The sequence below is a fragment of the Metopolophium dirhodum genome, chromosome 1 (genome assembly GCF_019925205.1).
Source record: "Metopolophium dirhodum isolate CAU chromosome 1, ASM1992520v1, whole genome shotgun sequence".
Lineage (NCBI taxonomy): Eukaryota > Metazoa > Arthropoda > Insecta > Hemiptera > Aphididae > Metopolophium > Metopolophium dirhodum.
In genome coordinates this window covers 132,461,623-132,483,942 of record NC_083560.1, presented here as the reverse complement: position 1 = coordinate 132,483,942, position 22,320 = coordinate 132,461,623, and the positions used below count along the sequence as shown (strand labels likewise).

General features: G+C 28.6%; 2 protein-coding genes across 2 annotated transcripts in view; both read left to right on the top strand.

Moving 5' to 3' along the window:
- The window catches only part of LOC132936975 (adenylate kinase isoenzyme 5), a 66,888-nt gene that overhangs the window by 36,958 nt on the left and 7,610 nt on the right, over positions 1-22,320 (top strand). The window contains exons 2-6 of the mRNA XM_061003800.1: positions 11,070-11,234; positions 11,301-11,411; positions 19,633-19,775; positions 20,724-20,906; positions 21,956-22,214. Of these exons, the coding sequence (XP_060859783.1) occupies positions 11,070-11,234; positions 11,301-11,411; positions 19,633-19,775; positions 20,724-20,906; positions 21,956-22,214 (861 nt within the window). The remainder of the gene's footprint in view (positions 1-11,069; positions 11,235-11,300; positions 11,412-19,632; positions 19,776-20,723; positions 20,907-21,955; positions 22,215-22,320) is intronic.
- On the top strand, positions 2,948-5,222 carry LOC132935495 (uncharacterized). Its single transcript, XM_061002068.1, has 2 exons — positions 2,948-3,074; positions 3,155-5,222. Exon 2 carries the CDS (start codon positions 3,164-3,166, stop codon positions 4,976-4,978), a length of 1,815 nt encoding a protein of 604 aa, XP_060858051.1. The 5' UTR covers positions 2,948-3,074; positions 3,155-3,163; the 3' UTR covers positions 4,979-5,222.

Sequence of the window (22,320 nt, the reverse complement as noted above, 5' to 3'; positions counted from 1 at the left end):
TGATTAAATTTAAATTTTAGTTTTAGTGAATTTGAGTGAATCATTAAATTACTTGGCTTGTTAATACAACCTAGTATTGATGTCTAAAATATAAAGTTAAAACGAGAGACGAGATAATAATAATTGGTAATTAATTATTGATAACTGGTAAATTATAACATTCACGTGGTGCTTATCACGGCACCATCATTTTAGGTAATACTGTTATACCACGAAATTACAGTCATTCAGTGTCGTAGTTATTACCTAAGTCCAACAAAGAAATGTATTAGGTAGGTACTCAAAAGTGTAGAAAAACAATGAAGTTCAAAAATAACAATTAAATTACCTACATAACAACGAAACGTTTCACATTTACTTGATTCATCGCCTAATATTTATTTCGGCATGAATACGGTTGTCTAGCTCTATTTATAATTCAAATTCAAATTATTAGTCGTACATAACCTAATAATTAAAAATGTGGGTAAGTGGATGTCACTCTGCTGTACAGTAGGTTACAAGTGGGTCACTGTAATGGATGGTGTTAAATATATAATATCATTGTAGAAGAAAAACGATTCTAAGCGAAAACGGCCAGTCAGCCTATGATATTACCAAGTATCTTTGATTATATTATTGTGAATAAAGTAATTTATATATTTACTTATTTACGTGGAGCCTTGTTTTAAATTTTCTATCCTTAGCTATAAAATGTGAACATTTTATAAATTTTCAACTACAAATTAATCATTATAATCAAAATTTGATAAATTTTGTCAAAATTTGAACTTTAAATTCATATAAAAGAAAATTGTGCCTATGTATTTTAAATATTTTTCAACTGCTATTGTAACATTGTATCAGGAACCTCGCATTAAATTTTCACGCTTTTTTACCCAACAAATATATTTATAGAAAAAAAAACTAAAAAAATTGAGAACTGGCAATGTCCCTAAACAGCTCAAAAAGAGTCAAATTATTTTCAAAATTTTATCGTGTATAGAAAATTCTAATATAAACATTCAGTGGAATTTTCAAGTATCTACATTCACACGTTTTTTAATTACAACAAAATAAGAAAATCGTTTCATAAGAAATCGGGTGAATATCAAATTTAATTTTGTAAAAATATGAATTTCAAACGCTCATAAAAATTTCATTTGACTTTCTTGTAGACATTTTTTTTTTGATAAAGGTAGACAAACTTATGGTTAATCTTGTATTACATTTTCAAATCTTAGATTTAAAAAGAAAAAATTTTATGAATTCAAAATAATTTGCTAATCATCGTGATTTTCCCGTATTTTATCAAGATTTGAACTTTAAATGCTTATAAATAAAAACTGTGACTTAGGATTTTTAATTTTTTTCATCTGCCTTTGAAACAATAACCAAGGAGCCTTCTATTAAATTTTCAAGCTTTTTTAACCAACAAATAAAATTTTATTGATATTTATCGAAAAAAAAACTAAAAAAAATGGAAACTGAAAATGTCCGTAAACAGCTCAAAATAAGTCAAAATATTTGGAATATGTTATGGTGTATAGAAAATGCTAATATAAACATTCAGTCAAAATTTCATGTACCTACGGTCATTTGTTTTAGAGTTGCACCAAAAACCAAAATCTATTTTCTCGAAAACAGATTTTGCGTAAAAATTCCAGTTTTTTTTTGTTTTTTACATTGCTTTTGAAAACTACTGGGAACTTACTTTTGACCACCTATAGCAGTGGCGGCTTGTGGGGTTCATTGAAGGTGGGGCACAAATATTTCCTTTTTTTTCCACTATGACAACTTTGAACTTACCATCAATTCCTGTTGATTTTTTAAATAAAATAAAACATTTTTTGATACCTTTGATACCAAAACCATATACGCTTATAAAGTATCTTGCACAACAAATAATTTAAAAAAAAAATTATGGTTTAAAAATAAATATTAAGAGGACGCTACACAGGCAAACGAAACCGAGCAATGACCAAGAGAATGCGCTGTTAGGTGTTTTCGTGATCCGCAAGCACGCGACGTTTAAGCCGCGCCCACTACACATTGTCGGCTGCCGGCCGACAATTGTGCTCATTCGGGAGCGATGTTTATTATTTTCTCAACCTTCGTCTATAACGGATCGAGTAATTATATCGATATTTTCCAGTCAACTTAAAAATACTTTTGTATACATTTTCCGATGCAAAGTATTCGACTTGCATAATTGGTTTTTTATCACTAGGTAATAAATTTGTGCCTGTCGCTTGCCACTCGATGCCATCTGACATTAATTTTGTATTATTATGTTCTGTACAAATATACCACTTACCTGGCTGTGGCTCAAGTTTTGAACATTCAACACTGTTTGATATTTTGTTCGGATTTTTAAGCATTTGTATTGCTTCTCGTAAATTAACTTTTAACCGATTGGTCAATACATATAAATGATGTGGTTGATTATTTGTTTTAAACATATTTGTAACTTTGTAAGTATATAAATGTTTAAACAATAAAAATTACAGATCAAAGTTAATAATATATTCACTGTATTTGCATATTACAATGTCACATTTGACTTATATCTACTTACATCGCGCGTCACGTATCAACTAAATACACTAATGAAACTAGAACAAGACGTTCGACGGACGCGTCCTGATATTCATAAACAAACTAAATCAAAGTCATGACATTTATTGTAATTATAAAACATAGATAGTGTGTTGGACGATGCTGCAACCGTGGGATCTGCTGAATAAGAGTTTTTGTTTGTGACACGGAGCACTGTCGTGACAACACACAAACCCGAATCAAGTCAGTCGGTCGTAGTATTACCAGTGAGTAGTGACACTGGTCCAGTGTTAGGTCAACAATTTGTAGCTATAATTATAATTTTTAAATACCAATTTCATAACAAACACAGTAATTATATCAGTGCTGAGTATAGCAGAGCTGCTGTGAATACTTGTAATTTTTGAGCAAATAACTGCCTCTTGTGAAATACGAACATACTTATTATTTACATTTATATTTTTTTACACATATCATACTTGTTGCAATACAATATAGTCAAATACCTATAGTGTAACGTCAAACTACTAAACAAAGTAAGTACCAATATTATAAATTCATATTGATTTTTTTTTCTATTATTAATAATATTATAATTGTGTTAAATGTTCATCAGAGTATTACAATGAAAATGGATGTCTGGAACTTGATTTGTCGTACCATGCTATTACAGTTTCTGCTGATCAATCATATTATATCCAGTGAAAATCAAGACAATGCATTTTTCAACCTCACTCTTACCACCAATAGTCCGGGGTTACAGTACGAGATATTAGGGGAAGGTAAATTATGTAAAAGTAGTTGGACCATTAATACATTTATAGATTTAAAATATTTAATAAATAGCCTTAGTGATATAAGGAGTATGGTAAAAACAATTGACACATATGCAATTAATAACACTTACCAAATAACTATAAATAACTTAGAGAAGCATTTAAAAAAAATAAATTTAGATATACAGGTAATTAGGCAAATGGCTAGGTATAGAAAAAAGGTTAAGCGATCATTTGAGTCTGGAGGTTCGGCACTACAGTGGATGTTTGGTATTGCCGATGCTGACGATGTACGGAGGTATGATAGTTCGATTAACAAATTAGAGAATGATCAAAAAGATATGATACACATAGTTCAAGACCAAGTCTCTATTTTAAGGAGCACAATAACAAATTTCAATGAGACCATAACAACATTTAATGACAATAAATTGTTATTTGACAAAAATATTAAAAAAATTGAAACCACTATTAACAACATAAATATTGAATTAATAGACGAAAAAAAACAAATTATTGTTCTAAGATTAATATCCCTAATTGAAAATAATATATTTGAATTAGATATATTTGTAACGAGGTTACAAAGAATGATATCAAACGTTCAAACAAATAAATTAGATGTTTTTATAATTACACCAGATCAGTTGTTGTCAGAAATAAAACAAATAGAAAATATTCTACCTGAAAATTTACAAATCCCTATCAAATTTAATGAAAATAATATACAAGAAATATACAAAATATTACATATAGACCTTCACCCAATGAACGATAGAATAATATTTTCAATAAAAATTCCACTATGTATCGGCGAAATTTTCAAATTGTATTACATTATACCAATATACGTTCCAATTAATGAACACGGGCAATTTATACATATCGCTGAAAATCCAACGTACTTATTAACAGATGATGTAGTGACAAAATATTTTATTTGGTCAAATATCAATAACTGTTTAATAGTTTCCGACATTTTTGTTTGTGGTTTCAATGAAATGTTACACAATAGTGATACTGATCCCACTTGTGTAACAGAAATATTAAAAAATTCTTTAACTAAACCTACGCAATGTGATACTTATATCACGGAATTTAAAAAAGAATTATGGTACCCATCGTTTTTCAAAAATAATTGGTACTTTGTGTGTGAAAAGCCTACAACAATTACAATAATTTGTAATAATCGATCTTTTATTCGTAAAATTACATTGAAAAGTTCTGGCAAATTATTTCTGAAAGCTGGGTGTCAAGCTCATACTTCTAAAGGCGTATTAATAACAGAGCAAACAGTAGAATCGTCTTTTGCAACACTACCTTTAGAGTTAAGTATTTTAAATGATTCATGTTGCAATATTACACTTAATCAACGTTATCCAAAACCAATTCATTTAGATGAAATAAAAAATTTAAAATTCGACAAAGAAGCTTTTTTAAAAATCATTTCAAAGTTAAATACACAAGATGAATTACTAAATTCAATATTATTAAATAAGACGTATGAATTTGTATATACAAACAAATATTTAATCATTATAATAGCTGTTATAATATTATACGCGAGTCTAAAATTCTGTATAAAAAAAAAAAAAAATATTTCAGCTTTAGAAAATATAAATTTAGGCTATTGTCCTGTGCCCATTGCTCCACCAAAACACTAAACTTTACTTTATAATTTATAATTACATTTATACATGTAAATTTAAATCTCTTATACATTTTTTCATACTAATAGTAGGTAGTTATACTTTATTTTTTAAGAATACAGATTTTATCGTATCCACGCATTTGTTAAATATAAGTCTTAGAAATTTAATAAATGATTTATGTGTATTTAATATTTAATTTATTTAATATTTTAATATTTATATAATAATTTATAGTTATTTGTACAGTTAATAATTATGTAATTATTTAGTAATTTAAACGATTATAATATGACATTTCGTTAGTAAATAGTAATAATTAAATATTTGTAATTTGTGTACAATACGTTCAATAAATGTTATAACATTTGAATTAATTTTGTTTATTTATTTTTTTACAAAATACTCCGATACCATAGTTTATATTTTAATTATTGTAATAATAATTTATTCATTCAAACGATTATAATATAATTATTATATGACATTTAATATTAATTTTTTTTTATATAATTATTAATTATTCCGATATCGCAATAATTAGTATTTTTATCATACCTAAATAGTTCGATAATTCAAGTAATACGGCTTATTGAAGCGGTTTACAGCAAAACTACGTATTACAAAAATTGTAGAGAAGAACTTTTTTAACAATCGTAAGAAACCCGAATTTCGATATTTTTATAAATTAGTTGAATAATTAATCGATAAAAAGTTAAAAACCGTGTTAATTTACCATGTGATATTGGACGATTGGAATACGATATCAAAAATCGGATTTCTTACGATTGTTAAAAAAGTTCTCGTCTACAATTTTTATAATAGGTAGTTTTGTTGTGAACCGCTTCAATAAGCCGTATTACATGAAGAACAAAAGTATAGTTTTTATTTGTATAAAATTCGAATACGAAGAGGGCGCACTATAGAAGACAAAATATGGCATAAAAACATGGTTTCGTAATTCCAGTAATACGGCTTATTGAAGCGGTTTACAGCAAAACTACCTATTACAAAAATTGTAGAGAAGAACTTTTTTAACAATCGTATGAAGCCAGAATTTCGATATTTTTGTTAATTAGTTGAATAATTAATTGTTAAAAAATTAAAAACCTTGTTAATTTACTAAGTGATATTGGACGATTGTAATACGATATCAAAAATCGGATTTCTTACGATTGTTAAAAAAGTTCTCCTCTACAATTTTTATAATAGGTAGTTTTATTGTAAACCGCTTCAATAAGCCGTATTACTTGAAGAACAAAAGTATAGTTTTTATTAGTAGGTATGAAATTCGGATACGAATACAAGATATAAAACCGAACAAAATTAAATAATATTTGTCATGAAATATAATATAATAATCATTTTCTTATCTGGGTTATTTATAAACTATGTACGGGCGCACGGCTGCGATAGAAAACCCGTTTTGACCTATGGTGCGGTACTGCTGTTATCGCGCGCGGGGTGGTGGTATGAACACCTAGTATCGAGCGCTGCCGCTGCCTATAATGGGCGCAGCACATGACGAGCGTAATTAAATGTTTTTTTACCGAAAAACATGGTTTTGTAATTCCAGGAATACGGCTTATTGAAGCGTTTTACAGTATAAATACCTATTACAAAAATTGTAGAGGAGAATTTTTCCTAGAAACGTAAGAAGCCCGATTTTTGATATCTTGTTCCAATCGTCCAATATCGCATGGTAAATTAACACGTTTTTTTAAACTTTTTATCAATTAATTATTTTACTAATTAATAAGAATATCGAAAATCGGGCTTCTTACGTTTCTAGAAAAAATTCTCCTCTACAATTTTTGTAATAGGTATTTATACTGTAAAACGCTTCAATAAGCCGTATTCCTGGAATTACGAAACAATGTTTTTATGCCATATTTTGCCTGTGTAGCGTCCTCTTAAATATAATTATTATGCCATTATAATATGTAATACAATATAATATTTATAAGTTATAACACAATATTATGCGGTCGACAATAACAATACGAAGGCGATAAGACCGACAAAATCTTGTAAATCATAATAAAAATAGAATTCGGGCACAATTCGATTGTGCCCGGCAATGCCGTATTAATTCGTGTCGATAAGTGGGGGAAATCTAGTACTGTTGGTCGGGTCATCGGGGCACAACTTAGTTGTGCCCGCCGCCCAATGCGTATATATAGTATACACGTATCGTATCTAGGAGCACCCGTATTTGATAAAACATTTTTTTCGATAATATTCGATAATATACCAACTACCAAGTACCAACTTATATCATGATGGAAGAAATACCTATTCAATTTTAATTTTAATAATTTAATATACATTTTTCTTCTTTCTTCTCAATTTTTTTAGGTGGGGCACGTGCCCGTGTGCCCTATAGCACGAGCCGCCACTGACCTATAGTACCAACTAGATAAACTTTCCTCTCAGAAAAGTTACTGTTGAAGAAAATCCAATCATTTGTACTGTCCTAAAAGGTGATGACAGACACAAAAAAAAAAAATTTTAAAATAAAATAAAATTTAAAAATTTAAAAAAAAACACACATAATTGTAAAATTAATACATTCATCGCTTCGCTCAGAATCTAAAAAAATAATAGGTGACGTATATAAATAATTTTTGATTTTTGATCCCGTACCCTTCGTCAATTCCATTTGTTCGCACTCCTGATAATTTCCGAAAGTGCAAAGCCTATGCGTGAATTATATCGATGTAATAATTATTGTATGTAAACGATCTTAGATGGGGATTGCATGGGGACACATTTTTGATTTTTGGTAATTTAAAAATTTTTGCGAAGTTGTCTGTACATTTAATTCTTTAAAAAAAGTTCCCCACGCCAATGTTGTTATTAGGTAACTTAAATTTTTTACCAAATGTTAATTTTATATAAATGATATAATTTTAAAAATATTTTGACTATTTTTGAGATATTTATAGTTAAATGTTTTTAGTTTTTTTTCTTTAAAATATGGCGATACATTTTTTATTGTTGGGTCAAATGCTTGAAAAATTATTTCAAGGTTGTTCATAAGTTGTTATTGTAACAATTTAAAAACATTAATGACGTATGGTTTTTTTTAAAGTATTTTAAATTGAAATTTTGTCATAATGGTGAGCACGCTAGTTGTATCATCCTGTATAATACTATTATGTTGATAAAAAGGTATATAGTAATTTTTTGTCACCCCCCCCCCCCTACCAATTAACTAAGTCCAATACGCCACTAAATGATGTAAGTTATTATTATTTATGTCATTATTTTCTAATAAAAAAAACGTGATCTGATCTTTTATTATCTAATTAGTAATTACCTTTTAATATTTTTAAGAAAAATCTAGCACATTACCCAGAGGACATCACAAGTTCCATCAACAATCACATATTCCTAAATTTTGATGAGCAAAGCGTTTAAATTTAAATCAAATTTAAAAATGATTATCTTTTCATGCTTGTCATATTAATTAATGAACAATTTGTTTTTATATATTTTGTAACTATTTGTATAGGTACCTACTTACTTTCTAATACCTCATATACTTCGTTGATCAATTTTAAGGAATTTTAAGGAATTTTGAGGAATTTGAAGTAAGCTATTGACATTCTTCTATACTTCTATGACGTTATACCCACATATTATTTCTTATATAAGGACACGTTAAGATATAATTTACTTGCAGATTTTGAGCGTCTGGTTCAATATTTACCACATTACAAAAAATGTAATTTGGCTTGGTGAATATATTGTAATATTGTCTGTTACTTTAAGTTTGGCCTAGGTCATCAGACATTGTCGTTCATTTCATCGCTTATAGTATCGTGGTCATATTATGAGAATAGTTTTCCAAATTATCGGGCTGAGTTTACCATCGTCCTTTTTATAACCCGAAATGTCCTGACAGAGTTAACTTATACACCCCAAAATGGCTACTCTCAAATTTGGTGCATACTATTTGGGTGAATGTAAGTTCCTACACGATAGATAGGTACAAATCAGTAAGCATGAAAGTAAAGTAGGTATTATACGTAATTTGCCTCACGAAAAAAATACATCAGTCCCGTACATAATTTCTAACGCGAAAAAAAATTATAATGAATACAAATTTCCTTCTTACTATATTAAGACTGACAACTTAAACTTCAGACGTTGTTAAACTGTGTTTGTTTTTGTGCTGCATAAAAAAAAAGTTTGATTAATAACAACTATTTTTATAAATTGTTCATTACATTTAAATTGTAATTAAATGTTAACTCAATTAATAATCAACGAGTACTGAATCCAACAAAATATAGATTGTCCATACTATTTAATATCATAGGTAATTATAAATATAAAGACTTTTTTTATGAAACACAAAAACAAACAAATTTCAACTTGTCAGTCCCGACAGTAATTTTTTACGGGAACTTACGTACGGGAGAATTTTTTATGCGAGAGAACTTAAATATTATGTAACCGTTTACCTGATATGTTTCACGTGGAAACTTGCTAAACACTTACTACTCAAGTCACAGAGTGGTATTTAATATGTTGGTAAGTTGCGTCCGGATTCAAAAGGTCAAAAACAGGTCATATCCACCTTGCGTCCCAGTATACCTTTTTTTTTATAACCTACTTGCGTCCCAAAAATCGATACTAAAAAATCGATTGCACTTCGTTAATAATATGCGAATATACGACATATATCTATCTTCAAGTCAGTACCTACTAACTGTGTTATGCTACGGTTGTATAATGATATAATATAGACAAATGCAAACGCCGAGTATTTTTATTTTTATAAGAAAACGCTCTCGAAGTGCAATGCGGTACACACAGATATAATATAGAACAATATGGATATGTCGGCTTGCATACAACTCAAGATTAACAATATTACAAGAATATAAACGTTCAGTGTATGTTAAGGTCATTCGAGTATCTATATTTATCTTAAATTTATATTATATTATTAGGTAGGAGGTAATGCGCCGCGCGTCAGTGTGCGAAATCTCCAGCACCACCGTTTACACAATATGTGCAATTTGTAATTTGTAATTTTCTCCACAAACACAGTGGACGAAGTACTGAATACTTACATTAGTTTACAAAATTCATTTACCTAATTGTTATTTTTTATCACGATCTGTACGTAGTCCCGTTAGGTAGGTAGGTTAAGGCGATAGGTCAGTAATGTGTATAAATCTAGGGGTTTGGGTTTGAGTCCCTCATAGGAGTGAATTATTTTTATTTTTCTAATAAATAATTACTAATGTTCCGTATTGAGGTTATTTCAACTACAACGTAGTTTCAATTCGAAACGAAAAAAATATTTAATTTTTAGACTGTTTCACCACTGTAAATAACCAATATGGAAGAGAAAGAACGTAAGTCCTGGACCTGAAAAATTAAAATAATGTTTTACAGTCGTAATTAGGCAGACTAAGCTTATTTGAGTATAAACGTAAGTACAGTATGAACCTATGGTAATTCAACCAATAATTTACACTACGGAGAATTGTTATTGTAGAAACAACGTAAGTGCAGAAACTTCAAATGGACCCCAGCTCCTCCCACAAGGCCAAATAAAGTTTTTTTTTTTTAAATGTGTATCTCGCGGAGTTATATCCATTAGACCTCACGGTTTATCTACCATATATCACTGGTTAAAAGTATTTCTTGTTATTTCCGAATCACCTTTTTGTGACTTACGTTGTCTTTCAAATAAATGGTTCAATTGTTCTCAAGACCGACGACCAATTAACGCCGGCCCGTCGGTTTACGTACTCATGTATCTTCTCTTCTTGCCGCCTACGGTGACACATTACGATTCTTTTTGGTTTCGGTTCCAGTCCCTGATTCGAAATATCCAGATCTGCTAGATAGTTGACACTTGACAGTAAATAGTTGACAGTGTCACGGAAACTGCCATTAACTTTTATCGTGAAAACAGCTACTACCACACTGTCACCGTGTAAACGGGCTTATAATACCTAACTATTGGTCATTAATTTTGATGATAAGATAACATCGATGATAATGATACAACCGAATTGCGTCCCCGAAAAAGAATAATATTCGTATGTTTATATTTATTTTATAAAATTTTTCATTGCAGACAAAATTCCCGATGACGAGCATTTTAAAAACGGTTCCAAAGATAGACACAATTGGGAAGCAGACGATATCGACGATACAAACAGAAATGATACTGGAATGTTTGCGTACACAAACGGCCATGTGAAATTTGACACACCAAAAGTTCCAGTAATTTTTGTACTCGGTAAGCATAAAGTTGCGATAGGGACGTCGTGTTCAGCTTTTTGACTGACATTTTTCGCATATACAGGTGGACCTGGAAGTGGCAAGGTCACGCACTGCGACAACTTGATGATAGAAAAGCGCGGTATTGTGCATATTAACATGACCGACTTACTACAACAATACACTGTTGGAAACGGTAAGTTCGTTTTGTAATCATCACCAGTGATATGATATATTTTAGTCGAAGGCTTAACTTTCTGTTTATTGAGCTTCAATGGTAGCTGGTAATTGGTTTTTGGTCACGTTTGGTAATCGATAGCTTACAGTTTGCACATATAGTTATTTTAATAATTACAATACAAATACTAACTTTTTAGAAAATTTATTTTTTTGAAAAGACAGTGTAAGTTACACACTTAAACGCAATATTCTGGTAGTTTATACTGCTTTGATTTTTTCATTCTTATAATCAATCTATTAACTTTAAGTTTTTAAATTTTAACCTAGGTAGGTACATTTTTAATTTGTAGTCTGACGCACAATACTTTTATAAAAATTTTAAATTTACAGCCGTAAAATGTTACTATGATTGGGGCCCTAATTGTATGCTTATTTATAATTGTTGAAGGTGACTTACAAGTATTTACATGCTTACTCCTTGTATTAAGTATTTATAAATATTTAACCTTAAATGACGCGTGTGGTATCAGACCTCATAGTTGTGCGGGAGGGGTAATTTTTTTCCATTCAAAAAATAATAATATTTTTGATACAATTTTATGAATTACCACGTGTTTTTATTATTATATCAGAAATTATAAAACATTTTTATTTTATTTTTACGCTATATTTTGAAGTAGATATACATGTTACGTAAAAAAATGTATTTTGTAGTTTTTTGTTATTGTACGATAATAAGGTACTAAAAGATAGCAAAGTATGGGAAATTCACAAAAAATTAATTTATGACATATTAAAAATAGAGTGGGGTAAATAATTAGCCTCCACGTGTGTCACCAAAGGTTAAAGGTTGGAATTCGGGCAAGCGGAATAAGACTGCAAAGGGCCGTATTCTTCTCATGACACTACACACTGCTTAAATAACTCCATTTTAAATGTTATTATAATTTCTATTCCGTGCATATTTTCTAGAAAATATTATGCTTCAAAATATGTAATTATAAAAAATGGCGACCATTAAAAAATGTACTGTACTTGTATAAAAATACTTTTATAAGAAAAAAAATGTGAAAGGCTATTGACCTTTCAAAGCCATTGAATTTAACCATATATTGCTCCTAAAGAAAAAAAAAAACTAAAAAAGGTAAAAGTTGCAAATATATTTTTTTTTAATAAAGCAATATGTATTGTGTTTTTAAATTTAACTCTATGACAACGCAATAAAATAAGTTGAAAAATCTTGAAATAAAAATGATAAGATCGAATAAATAAGTGAGTTATACTTTTTTGGTAAAAATCGATCAAATAATATAAAATTCATAATATATTGTTCATTGTAAAATTATACATTTCAAATGTTTAACTATGATGTTAATACAATCAATGATATTGAAACGAAATAATATATAAATAAATCAATGATTGTTCAACCTATATAACTATTTATTGTGTCCATTGACTTCAAGCCAACCTTGACATGTCAGAGCAAGTAGACTTAACATTAAGCTATCGGCTCTGTCAAACTCAACCGAAGGGTGGGGATAGTCACCACGTCGGTCGTTGTGTATTTGTATATGTATATATATTAGTGCTCGGACTCCTTCGGTAATCCTGACTTCACTCACTTTTCTTTAAATATCTGTGTCGTCTAGTACTCTAGTGACTTATCCGAAGGAGTTTATTTATTGATCATAATAACAGACAAAATATTATACATTATATAAATATTTATGTTAATTTAAATCAAAGTTGTAGTTTGTATAATATGTATATTGATTATTGTGTAATATATATAATTAACAACCACCTTACAAAAATTCTAGTTACCTAGGTACCTACGCCATGCCCCTGGACTTTCGTCTACTAGCTATATTATTATATAATATCAGCCGCAATTCTATAAACAAAAGCTTTGTATTAAAGGTAGACAGTGTGTGGTAAATTACTTAAGAAAATAAATAAAATTACGTTACTCGTAGCATTAAATATTTTTATATAAATTACATTTATGTTACCAAACATTGTTTTTATCATGCGTAACATTACTTTTTCATTTAAAAAATAGGGAGTTACAACTAATAATGATATTTATTATCTTAGATTCGGAGTGAAGCGATGAATGTATTGATTTAGGTAACAATGATGTGTGTTTTTTTTAATATTTTTTATTTGTTTTTGCGTCCGTTGTAACCTTTAGGGGCAGTAAGAAATGCAACGATTTTCAACTTCATTATCTTGTTTGATGGGAAAGTGAATCTAGTTGGTACATCGAGAAGCTCAACATTTTAAATTCTCAGTAGATTTCAAAAAGTGCCGGGAAAAACAAAAAAATTATTAAGGAAAAACGGGAAGTTTCACGCAAAATCGATTTTGGTTTTTGGTTTAACTCTGTTACAAATTAATAACGATAGTCACTTGAATTTTACACCATATTATGTTTATTTTATCAATTCCTTTATACTTGATAAAATTTTCAAAATGTCTTGACTCGTTTTGAGCTGTTTACGGTCATTTAAAATTTAAAATTTTTTAGTTTTTTTTTTCTATAAATGTTGATAAAATTGTATTCGTTGGGTTAAGATGTTTGAAAATATAATACAAAGCGGCTCAGACATTGTTACAATATCAGCTTAAAAATACATAGACAAGGTTTTTTTTTATAAACTTTTAAACTTCGGATTTTATTTTGTTGTTAAAAATATTTAAAAAATGTTCAACTTTTATAGCTAAGGATTGAAAATTTAAAACAAGGTAGTACGTTTGTAGTTAATTCTGTAACCAAAAAGTCTAAAAAATATGCATAAACAGTTTTTTTAAATAGTTATTTTAAGTTCAAATTTGGACAAAATTACATATTAAATAACCAAGAATTATGATTTTAGTAATTTTTTGTAATTTTATAATAATAATTCAACTATACCGTATTAATAATAACTAATAAGTATTAACAATACAAATATAATTTAAAAAAACCTAGACTGACAATCTATCTTCGCTCAGAATCGTTTTTCGTATACAATGATATTATATCATTGAATTCAAATGTAATATCATCCATTATAGTGACCCAATTGTGACCTACTGTACAACAGAGTGACATCCACTTACTTACTTTATTTTAAATGAATTACAAAATCAGTCCATAATGACTAATAAGTAATGATATAATGTTTGCTATAAAAATGGTAGGTATAACATTACTGTTATGCATTTTTAATGACAAGACAAAAACAGAATGTTTAAGTATTATACACTGTATGTGGTGATTGGTGAAGTGTAACCGTATAACATCGAGGTACCTATATCCGGCGCAATTAGAGTTCAAATCTTGGGGGTACTATAATACATGTTATAGCACTAATATCACACATTGCCAATATTTAGCTTATACTATTATTCATTATACTATTCACAATGAAATAATAAGAAAAAAAAATTGAACTCATTGTATTTTATAATAACTTTTTTATCCATTTTGTTAAAACTATGGATATTTTAAATCATAACGACAAGGATGTTGGTGTGGGGGGTGTTTAGAGTTAAGTTAGTGGGGCTTCACCGCCTTTTAGAACCCTCGTAGTTGTGCCAATGTGGGTCGATACAAACTTCACATTCGGCAGGTTTCACGGAGTAATCATGACCTATCTTTTTTTGGTTGTTGACGACTCTCACTACCACGACTAACAGTTCATATATTAGGTAGTTATCACGACTAGTAGTTGTATTCTCGCCCATTTACGACCCAACAATCGTCAACAAATATTAAAAATATACCATAATTATAAGAAACCGTGGTAACATGGTTTCAACCGAGGTCCACCAGTACCCTAATTGTTCATCAAAATCCGATAATTTGAACTGTTTAATAATAATAAATAAATAATACACCGGGATCTTAATGATATATTACTAAACATTTCAGGCCACAACAATTTGTAGAAAAATGAAGGTTTTTTATTTTTATTCTAAAATATTAATCATCAACGGGATTCTAAACATTTTTCTTCCAACAAAACATTTGATTTATGTTAAAGTGTAATAATCAATTTTCTGATGACCATACAGCTCTAAATGTAAAAAAAAAATGTCAAAAAGAAAAATAGTTTAAGACCGCTAGATTTTTACAACTGCGTGTTAAAAATGAAAAAAAGGATGTTCAAAACAAGAATTTATTGTATTGACTGTGACCAAACGTTTTACTTTTATGATGGTAAATTACCTACATACACCAATCAGGCCGAAATAATATTATAATGCACCTGCCGTTTGTCCCTGACCTGTTTAAATCAAATTGGGAGCAGTTGGTCGTTTTGGTTTAAAAACGAAATGTGATGTGTTTACTGAATGTCTAGAAAGGTCTCTTACTCCTTTAAACAGTAAAAACTTAAAAACAACACTAACATAATAATATGCTGACCCAAAGTCCGGGCTTTGGTAAATATCAAGTTTTAATCAAGGTCGGCGGTAATGTATGAATGAAATCGTAGCACATATCGGTTTCTACGAAGCTCTGAGTAAACACTCAAACAGACAGTCTATAATTTTTAGATACATATCAAAAATAAGAAGGGCGGAGGAGTCCCGGCGACGAATTGTTTTAATGGCTCATTTATATTTTATGATGTACAAAAAAATACGTTACAATGAAGTGTATGTAATAGGGTACAAAACATTTTTGTTTAAACAGTAACATTAATTTATAAAAACTTTCCAGTACGAACTGTGAGAATAAAAAATCATAGGTATGACAAAATAATATATCTATATTCAAACAAACCAAAACTATACAAACTGATGAAGATAATAATAATGATGATAAAATGTCAATGAAAATCAATTGGTCTTGTAGTGTATAATATATAAATAATAGTGTTGTGTGCCATATATGAATTGTAATTTAAATTTTAAATGTTTTCAAGTATTCCGATGGTATCTCATCATCGGTATCTATGGATTTCTTTTTTGATTGTACTTCTCATTTTTAGTAGTAAAGCTTACATTTAGATAATAATATAGTGCAATTATTTAATAGTGGTTTATATTCAGGATAAACATACGTTATATACAATTTAAAGTTTAATAGGTAAAACAATATTTTTGAAATACTCAAATATCCGCTTAACGCTTATATTATGTAACAATATATTTAAAAATATAATATACCAAATTATTTGTAGTACGTTGATTATAAAATAAATACTGAAGTAATAGGTACTTTTCATTTATTAGTAATAGCTGATTCGTATCAAAATGTTTCTTTAGTGATTTTTTGTAATACTAAACGATATGTGTAGGTATAATAATATAATGTAGTTGTATACAGGCTGTATAAAAAAATTATGAGCTAAAATAATATGGAAATTAATTTGATATTTAAAAATATAATTTATTATGAGTTATTGTAATTTTGGAACTATGTTATTTTAAATTTAAATTATTTCTAGTCACTAGGTATATCTGGATTGGTATCGTGACTTAAAATATTGCAAGGTTCTATACGGCATAATACATTAATATGGTATAAAAAAAATAATAAAATATCGTATTTTAACATCTTTAAATATTACCAACAACATTTAACACATGAAACCACCTGTTAAATTCTTTGGATTGGTGTTATGTATTTTCATTGTTAAATAAATTTGTATTTAATAGTTTCGTTACCATTTTTTTATAACCGTTCCCTTCCAGTGAAATACTAAAATATCCCATGGGCTATGAAGTATTTTCCACCAAGAAGTAATGTCAAAATATAAAAAAGCGGGTAAGTGAATGTCGCTATGCTGTACAGTAGGTTACAAGTGGGTCAATGTATAATGGATTGTATTTAATTTGAATTCAATGATATAATATCATTGTATAAAAAAAACGATTCTGATCGGAGACGGTTTATCAGTCTGGAGCTTTTAAATTTTTATTACTTATTATAGCCTTTAAGTTGAATTAATATTATAATAATATAATTATTTATTCGTTGCTACGGTGATAGACAAATCGTTAGAAATTAAAATCCTATTTCAAACGGTTTTTCGTAATTTGTCAGTAGTTTTTCCTGTGGCATTAAATAACTATTGATAAAATCGAAAAATGACCACTCTAAAGTAAAATCTTGATCCAATTTGCTAAAAGATAAGGTACTATATGTTGAAATCGAAGTACTCCTTCTGGTATAAATTTTGTATACAGGATATACAAAAAAAAAGAATAAACACCATTGTAAAACCACTAGCTTCCTCGCTCCGCTCAGAATCTAAAAATATATTTAAACATGGTACTGTAAAAATTAAAAGTAATATTAACTGTTATAAAAATAATTATTATTCGGTTACAGTTAAGAAAGAAAAAACTTAACATAAAAACTTTATTTTATATGATATTTTTTAGAATAATAATAATACTATCAAATCACTGTAACTATATGAATAATTATGAATATTATTACAATTAAGATATTTGTCTATAGTTTATTCCAAAAACAATTTACTTTACTTACAAATTAAAATATATTGTATCAATGTATTTTTTTTAAAATTAAATAATTACTAAAAACAAATTAATTACAGAATCCGATTTGGTAACTGTAAAAATACGTATCACAACATTTTTACAATAAAAAATTAATTGAGTTTTTAGTGAAGAGAGCTGACGCATTTTTAGTACCGAACACTTGCCTCGTTGGCAAAATTTTAGGCCTCGTGAATTATTTAGATTTCGATAAACATATTTTATTTGTAAGATTTATACTTTATGCAGGTTACAATTGGACTCGAATTTTAAAAACTCTATTTTAGATTTTGAGTGGAGCGAGGAAGCTATAGTGGTTTTACAATGGTGTTTATTATTATTATTTTTTATTTTTATATGCTGTATACAAAATTTCTACCAGAAGGAGTGCTTCAAATTTCAACATAAAGTACCTTAACTTTTAGGAAATTGGATCAAGATGGTACTTTAGAGAGGTTATTTTTCGATTTTATCAATAGTTAATGCCACGGGAAAAACCACCAAAAAATTACAAAAAACCGCTAAAAATGGGATTTAAATTTCTAACGCTTTGTTTATCACCATAGAAGCGAATAATATTATAATATTAATTCAACTTACATCATAATATAATAAATAATAACAATATAAAATATCCAGACTGACAAACCGTCTCCGCTCAGAATCGTTTTTCTTATACAATGATATTATATATATCATTGAATTCAAGTTTAATACAATCCGTTATAGGTACATTGTCCCACTTGTAACCTACTGTATAGTAGAGCGACATCCACTTACCCGATTTTTTTAGAAGTTGACATTCATGTTTATATAATATAATATACATAATATTATATAATATACATAATATTATATAATATCACAAATTGTTGAGTATTTTACTGGCGTTATAATGTATTAGTTCAAAATTCTGGAGTTCGATTCGCACTGACTAGGTAACGAATAAAATTGTGCTGTTTAAAAAAAAACCGACTAGTGAGTAACTGCTTTACATAAGGTGTATAGATAAGTCACTGTACCTAATATATGTGTGAAATTTGAATTCAATTCAATTTTATGATATTATTGTGATTACAGTAATTTATTTTACTATTAAGAATTAGTAGGTAATACAGAGTATAGTAGGTTAAATACATTTTTACCGAAAAAATTACATTTGAAAATACATAGTGTGTATAAAATGTAATTATATATTTTAAAAATGTCTAGTACTCTCAAACAATATTTTTAAATTATAGCACAATAACTAAAATCGTTGTTTTTCGTTTTAACATCTAATTTTGACCAAATTTGAACAGTAAAATTACTGTTTTTAGATTTTTTGTTACAATATGAACTACCAATGAGTAAAATTGTTTCAAATGTTCAATCCACTATAATATGTGGAATTTGAATGATTTTTAGATACCTATTGCTTAAATTTTTGTGTTTAGGTGTGTTTAAAATTTAATTGTTCTTAAAGTTATCGTTTATTCATATTAAAAAAATGTAAATATCATTAAGGTAGTTGAATGACTTATTATGTAAGCCACAAAATAGTATATCCACTTGACACAATATTATTTAGTGCCAAACTGCATGTTTGCCTGTAGGTATCTACGATTTTTATTTTCGGATTATAAATCATATTTGAATTTCTTGTAATATGTATTGTGTGAATATTAATCGTAGGAGGTGTTTATTTTTTGTTTTGTACCTACGGATAATAATTTTGTGCAACCGTTATTCAGATATGGAAGACTTCAGCAAACTCTCCAGTAAAACTGTCACTGAAGTATTGATGTTGGAGTTGAAAATGTCTCCTGCAGCCAAAACGTTTTTGGTATCGGGATTCCCAAGAAATATGCGTGATGTAGTTGAATACACAAATAAGGTACCTATTTAAATCAAATCATTATTTAATTTTTAAATAGTAGTAAGTTATTCATATTATGTTACCTTTACTCAGTATTTGTTTGAACTTGAAAATAATATTGACATATAGCTGCATTTTATCGTGTTCAGTAAAAAAAAAAATGTTAAGCTCCTGTAGGTTCTATCAATTTACTCGGAACTTTTAAAATTGATATAATATATCATATAATTTTTATTGTTGATATAATATTATAATTCCAGTGGACGTTGACAAAATATATTTAAACATAGTTTAATTAATGATAATGATTAGTGACTGAGTAAAATATTATTTGCGGCGCAAATTATTCATGGCTTGCAAACGTTATAATAACGTCATATTTGACAAAAAAACGATTGAAATTTGCAAACGTAGGTAATTATAATAAAAAGCGATGATCAAAAGTAATGAAATACCGCAAAACAAAACATAACGATTACCAAAATATATTATATATCATTAAACAAAACATAACGCAAAACGTATAATTTATAGAGTATTAGTATATAAATATGACGCAAATCGTAATTTATAGAATATCATTGAACAAAAAATAACGCAAAACGAAATATTTTAAAATCTATTTATTTAAAATGTCTATTGGTTTCGTAGAAAACTAGAAACATTTATTTAATGCAAACAATCTAAGAATTTATTATATTATATTCCATATCCGGGCCATTACCTACTCGCATCAGTTATTATTTAAAAATTTAATGGGTAGGTATTAACATTCTTTTAAATAACAATTAACGAAAAACTTGTAAAACGTTTTAGTTCTAAATAACGATAAACGCAAAAGTTGAATAACGTTTCAATTCTAAATAATAATAAACACAAAAATTGTGTAACGTTTTTAATTGTAAATATTATAAAACGGAATTTTTTTTCAAATGATTTACGCATAATAATTTTGGTATTGTTTAGATCAAAGTCGTAAATGGAGTTATTCTGATATCGTGGAATCAAAACGTGCTGGAACGGCAAATCGATTACGGTGCAAAGTTAGGGCATGTCGTCTTGAGTCTGGCCAGGATGGAGTTGAACAACTTCTACAAAAACGTTACTCCAGTGTCGGACTTTTACGACCAGAGGGGAATGCTCATTTCGGTGAGTGTTGAATCGAAATGAAAATTGTCATTAATAATATCTGATGTCAAAAGCCACTATATTATGCAGTGATTACCAAACATAGTTTTTCAGGAAAAAATTCAACAGTTTTTACATTAAATTAGCCTGCAGAGTAAAAATAATTATTTTTTAAACATTAAACAAATTGAATGTTATTATATTATGTCTTACGAGAATTATTGAACACAAAAAATAATTCATACATTTTCGTGGGTTTTAATGGATTTACTCCATATTGGCTTATATGAATCAGAAAAACGAAAAGCAATAAGTAGGTGTGCTTTTATTTGGAGTTACTGACAAATACCTTGATATATCATTGGCATATTTGTTTATAAACTGATGTTCCTATATTATGTGTTTTACAATTTTAGATATTAAATTAAGTTGAAGTTTACTCACGTGTATATTTTAATGTTATATTTACTCAGATGTATTTAATATTAAAATATACATGTGATAATAATATAATATCTCATTTAAATATCTAAAATTATAAAACATACCTCTATGAACACATTAAAAGTAATTTTTTTTAAAATTATGAATAAAGTTTATTTAATATCAACTTACGTGTAACATAGTATAAATATCAATAATTATTCAATTCTATTTGGGACCAATGTTAAATTTAAACTAAAACTTCGAATTTTGTTGGACATACCTATAGTCTAATAAACTGCTCTGTACATACAATAATTAGATTAGGTTACTTTATAACCTACTAGGGAGAAAAGCGCAGTAACTTCAGATAACTTTCTACTTCTTGTTCTAGTATTTGGATATACTGCTTATTTTATTCTAATCTTAATGCATATAATATTATATACATATATCTACCACCTTCATTGTTATTTTATTATACATTTAATTTTTATCATGGGAATCGATAGAGAATTTAAATGTCTATCAATTTAAACAAAATGGCTTATGGCGGGAGAATTATAATAATTATAATAAAAATACTATGCGGGTGCTGTGTTTGTGTTTATTCTAATGTCACTGAACACGCGTTGTCATGTCCAAAGGTGAATGGCGAGCGGAGTCCGACGGAAGTGTATAATGACTTCCGGTCCTCGGTACTGCAAATATTGAGCGCCCACAAGAGTCCGGCGCCAGTAGCAGTGGCCAACGGTACCGTGCCCGTGGACAACCAGGGTACCGGACAACCGGAAGTAGACGTCGAGCGCCCGAGCAGCCACCGCACCATCGATCTCGTGCCGGAACCACGGGCCATGGACCTCGTCTCGGAACCGGAAACGTTTCCGCGAACCATTTGCGTTGTGGGTGAGTGCTATCAAGAGAATAACACAAACGTCGTAGGCCTCACACGAAATAATGAGCAAATCGTGTTTTAGCCACATTACGCTCGTTTGGAATTTTTTCCAAATCA

Bases quoted from the DNA above. Each gene is read 5' to 3' on its own strand.
- LOC132935495 (XM_061002068.1), top strand. From the start codon at position 3,164: ATGAAAATGGATGTCTGGAACTTGATTTGTCGTACCATGCTATTACAG.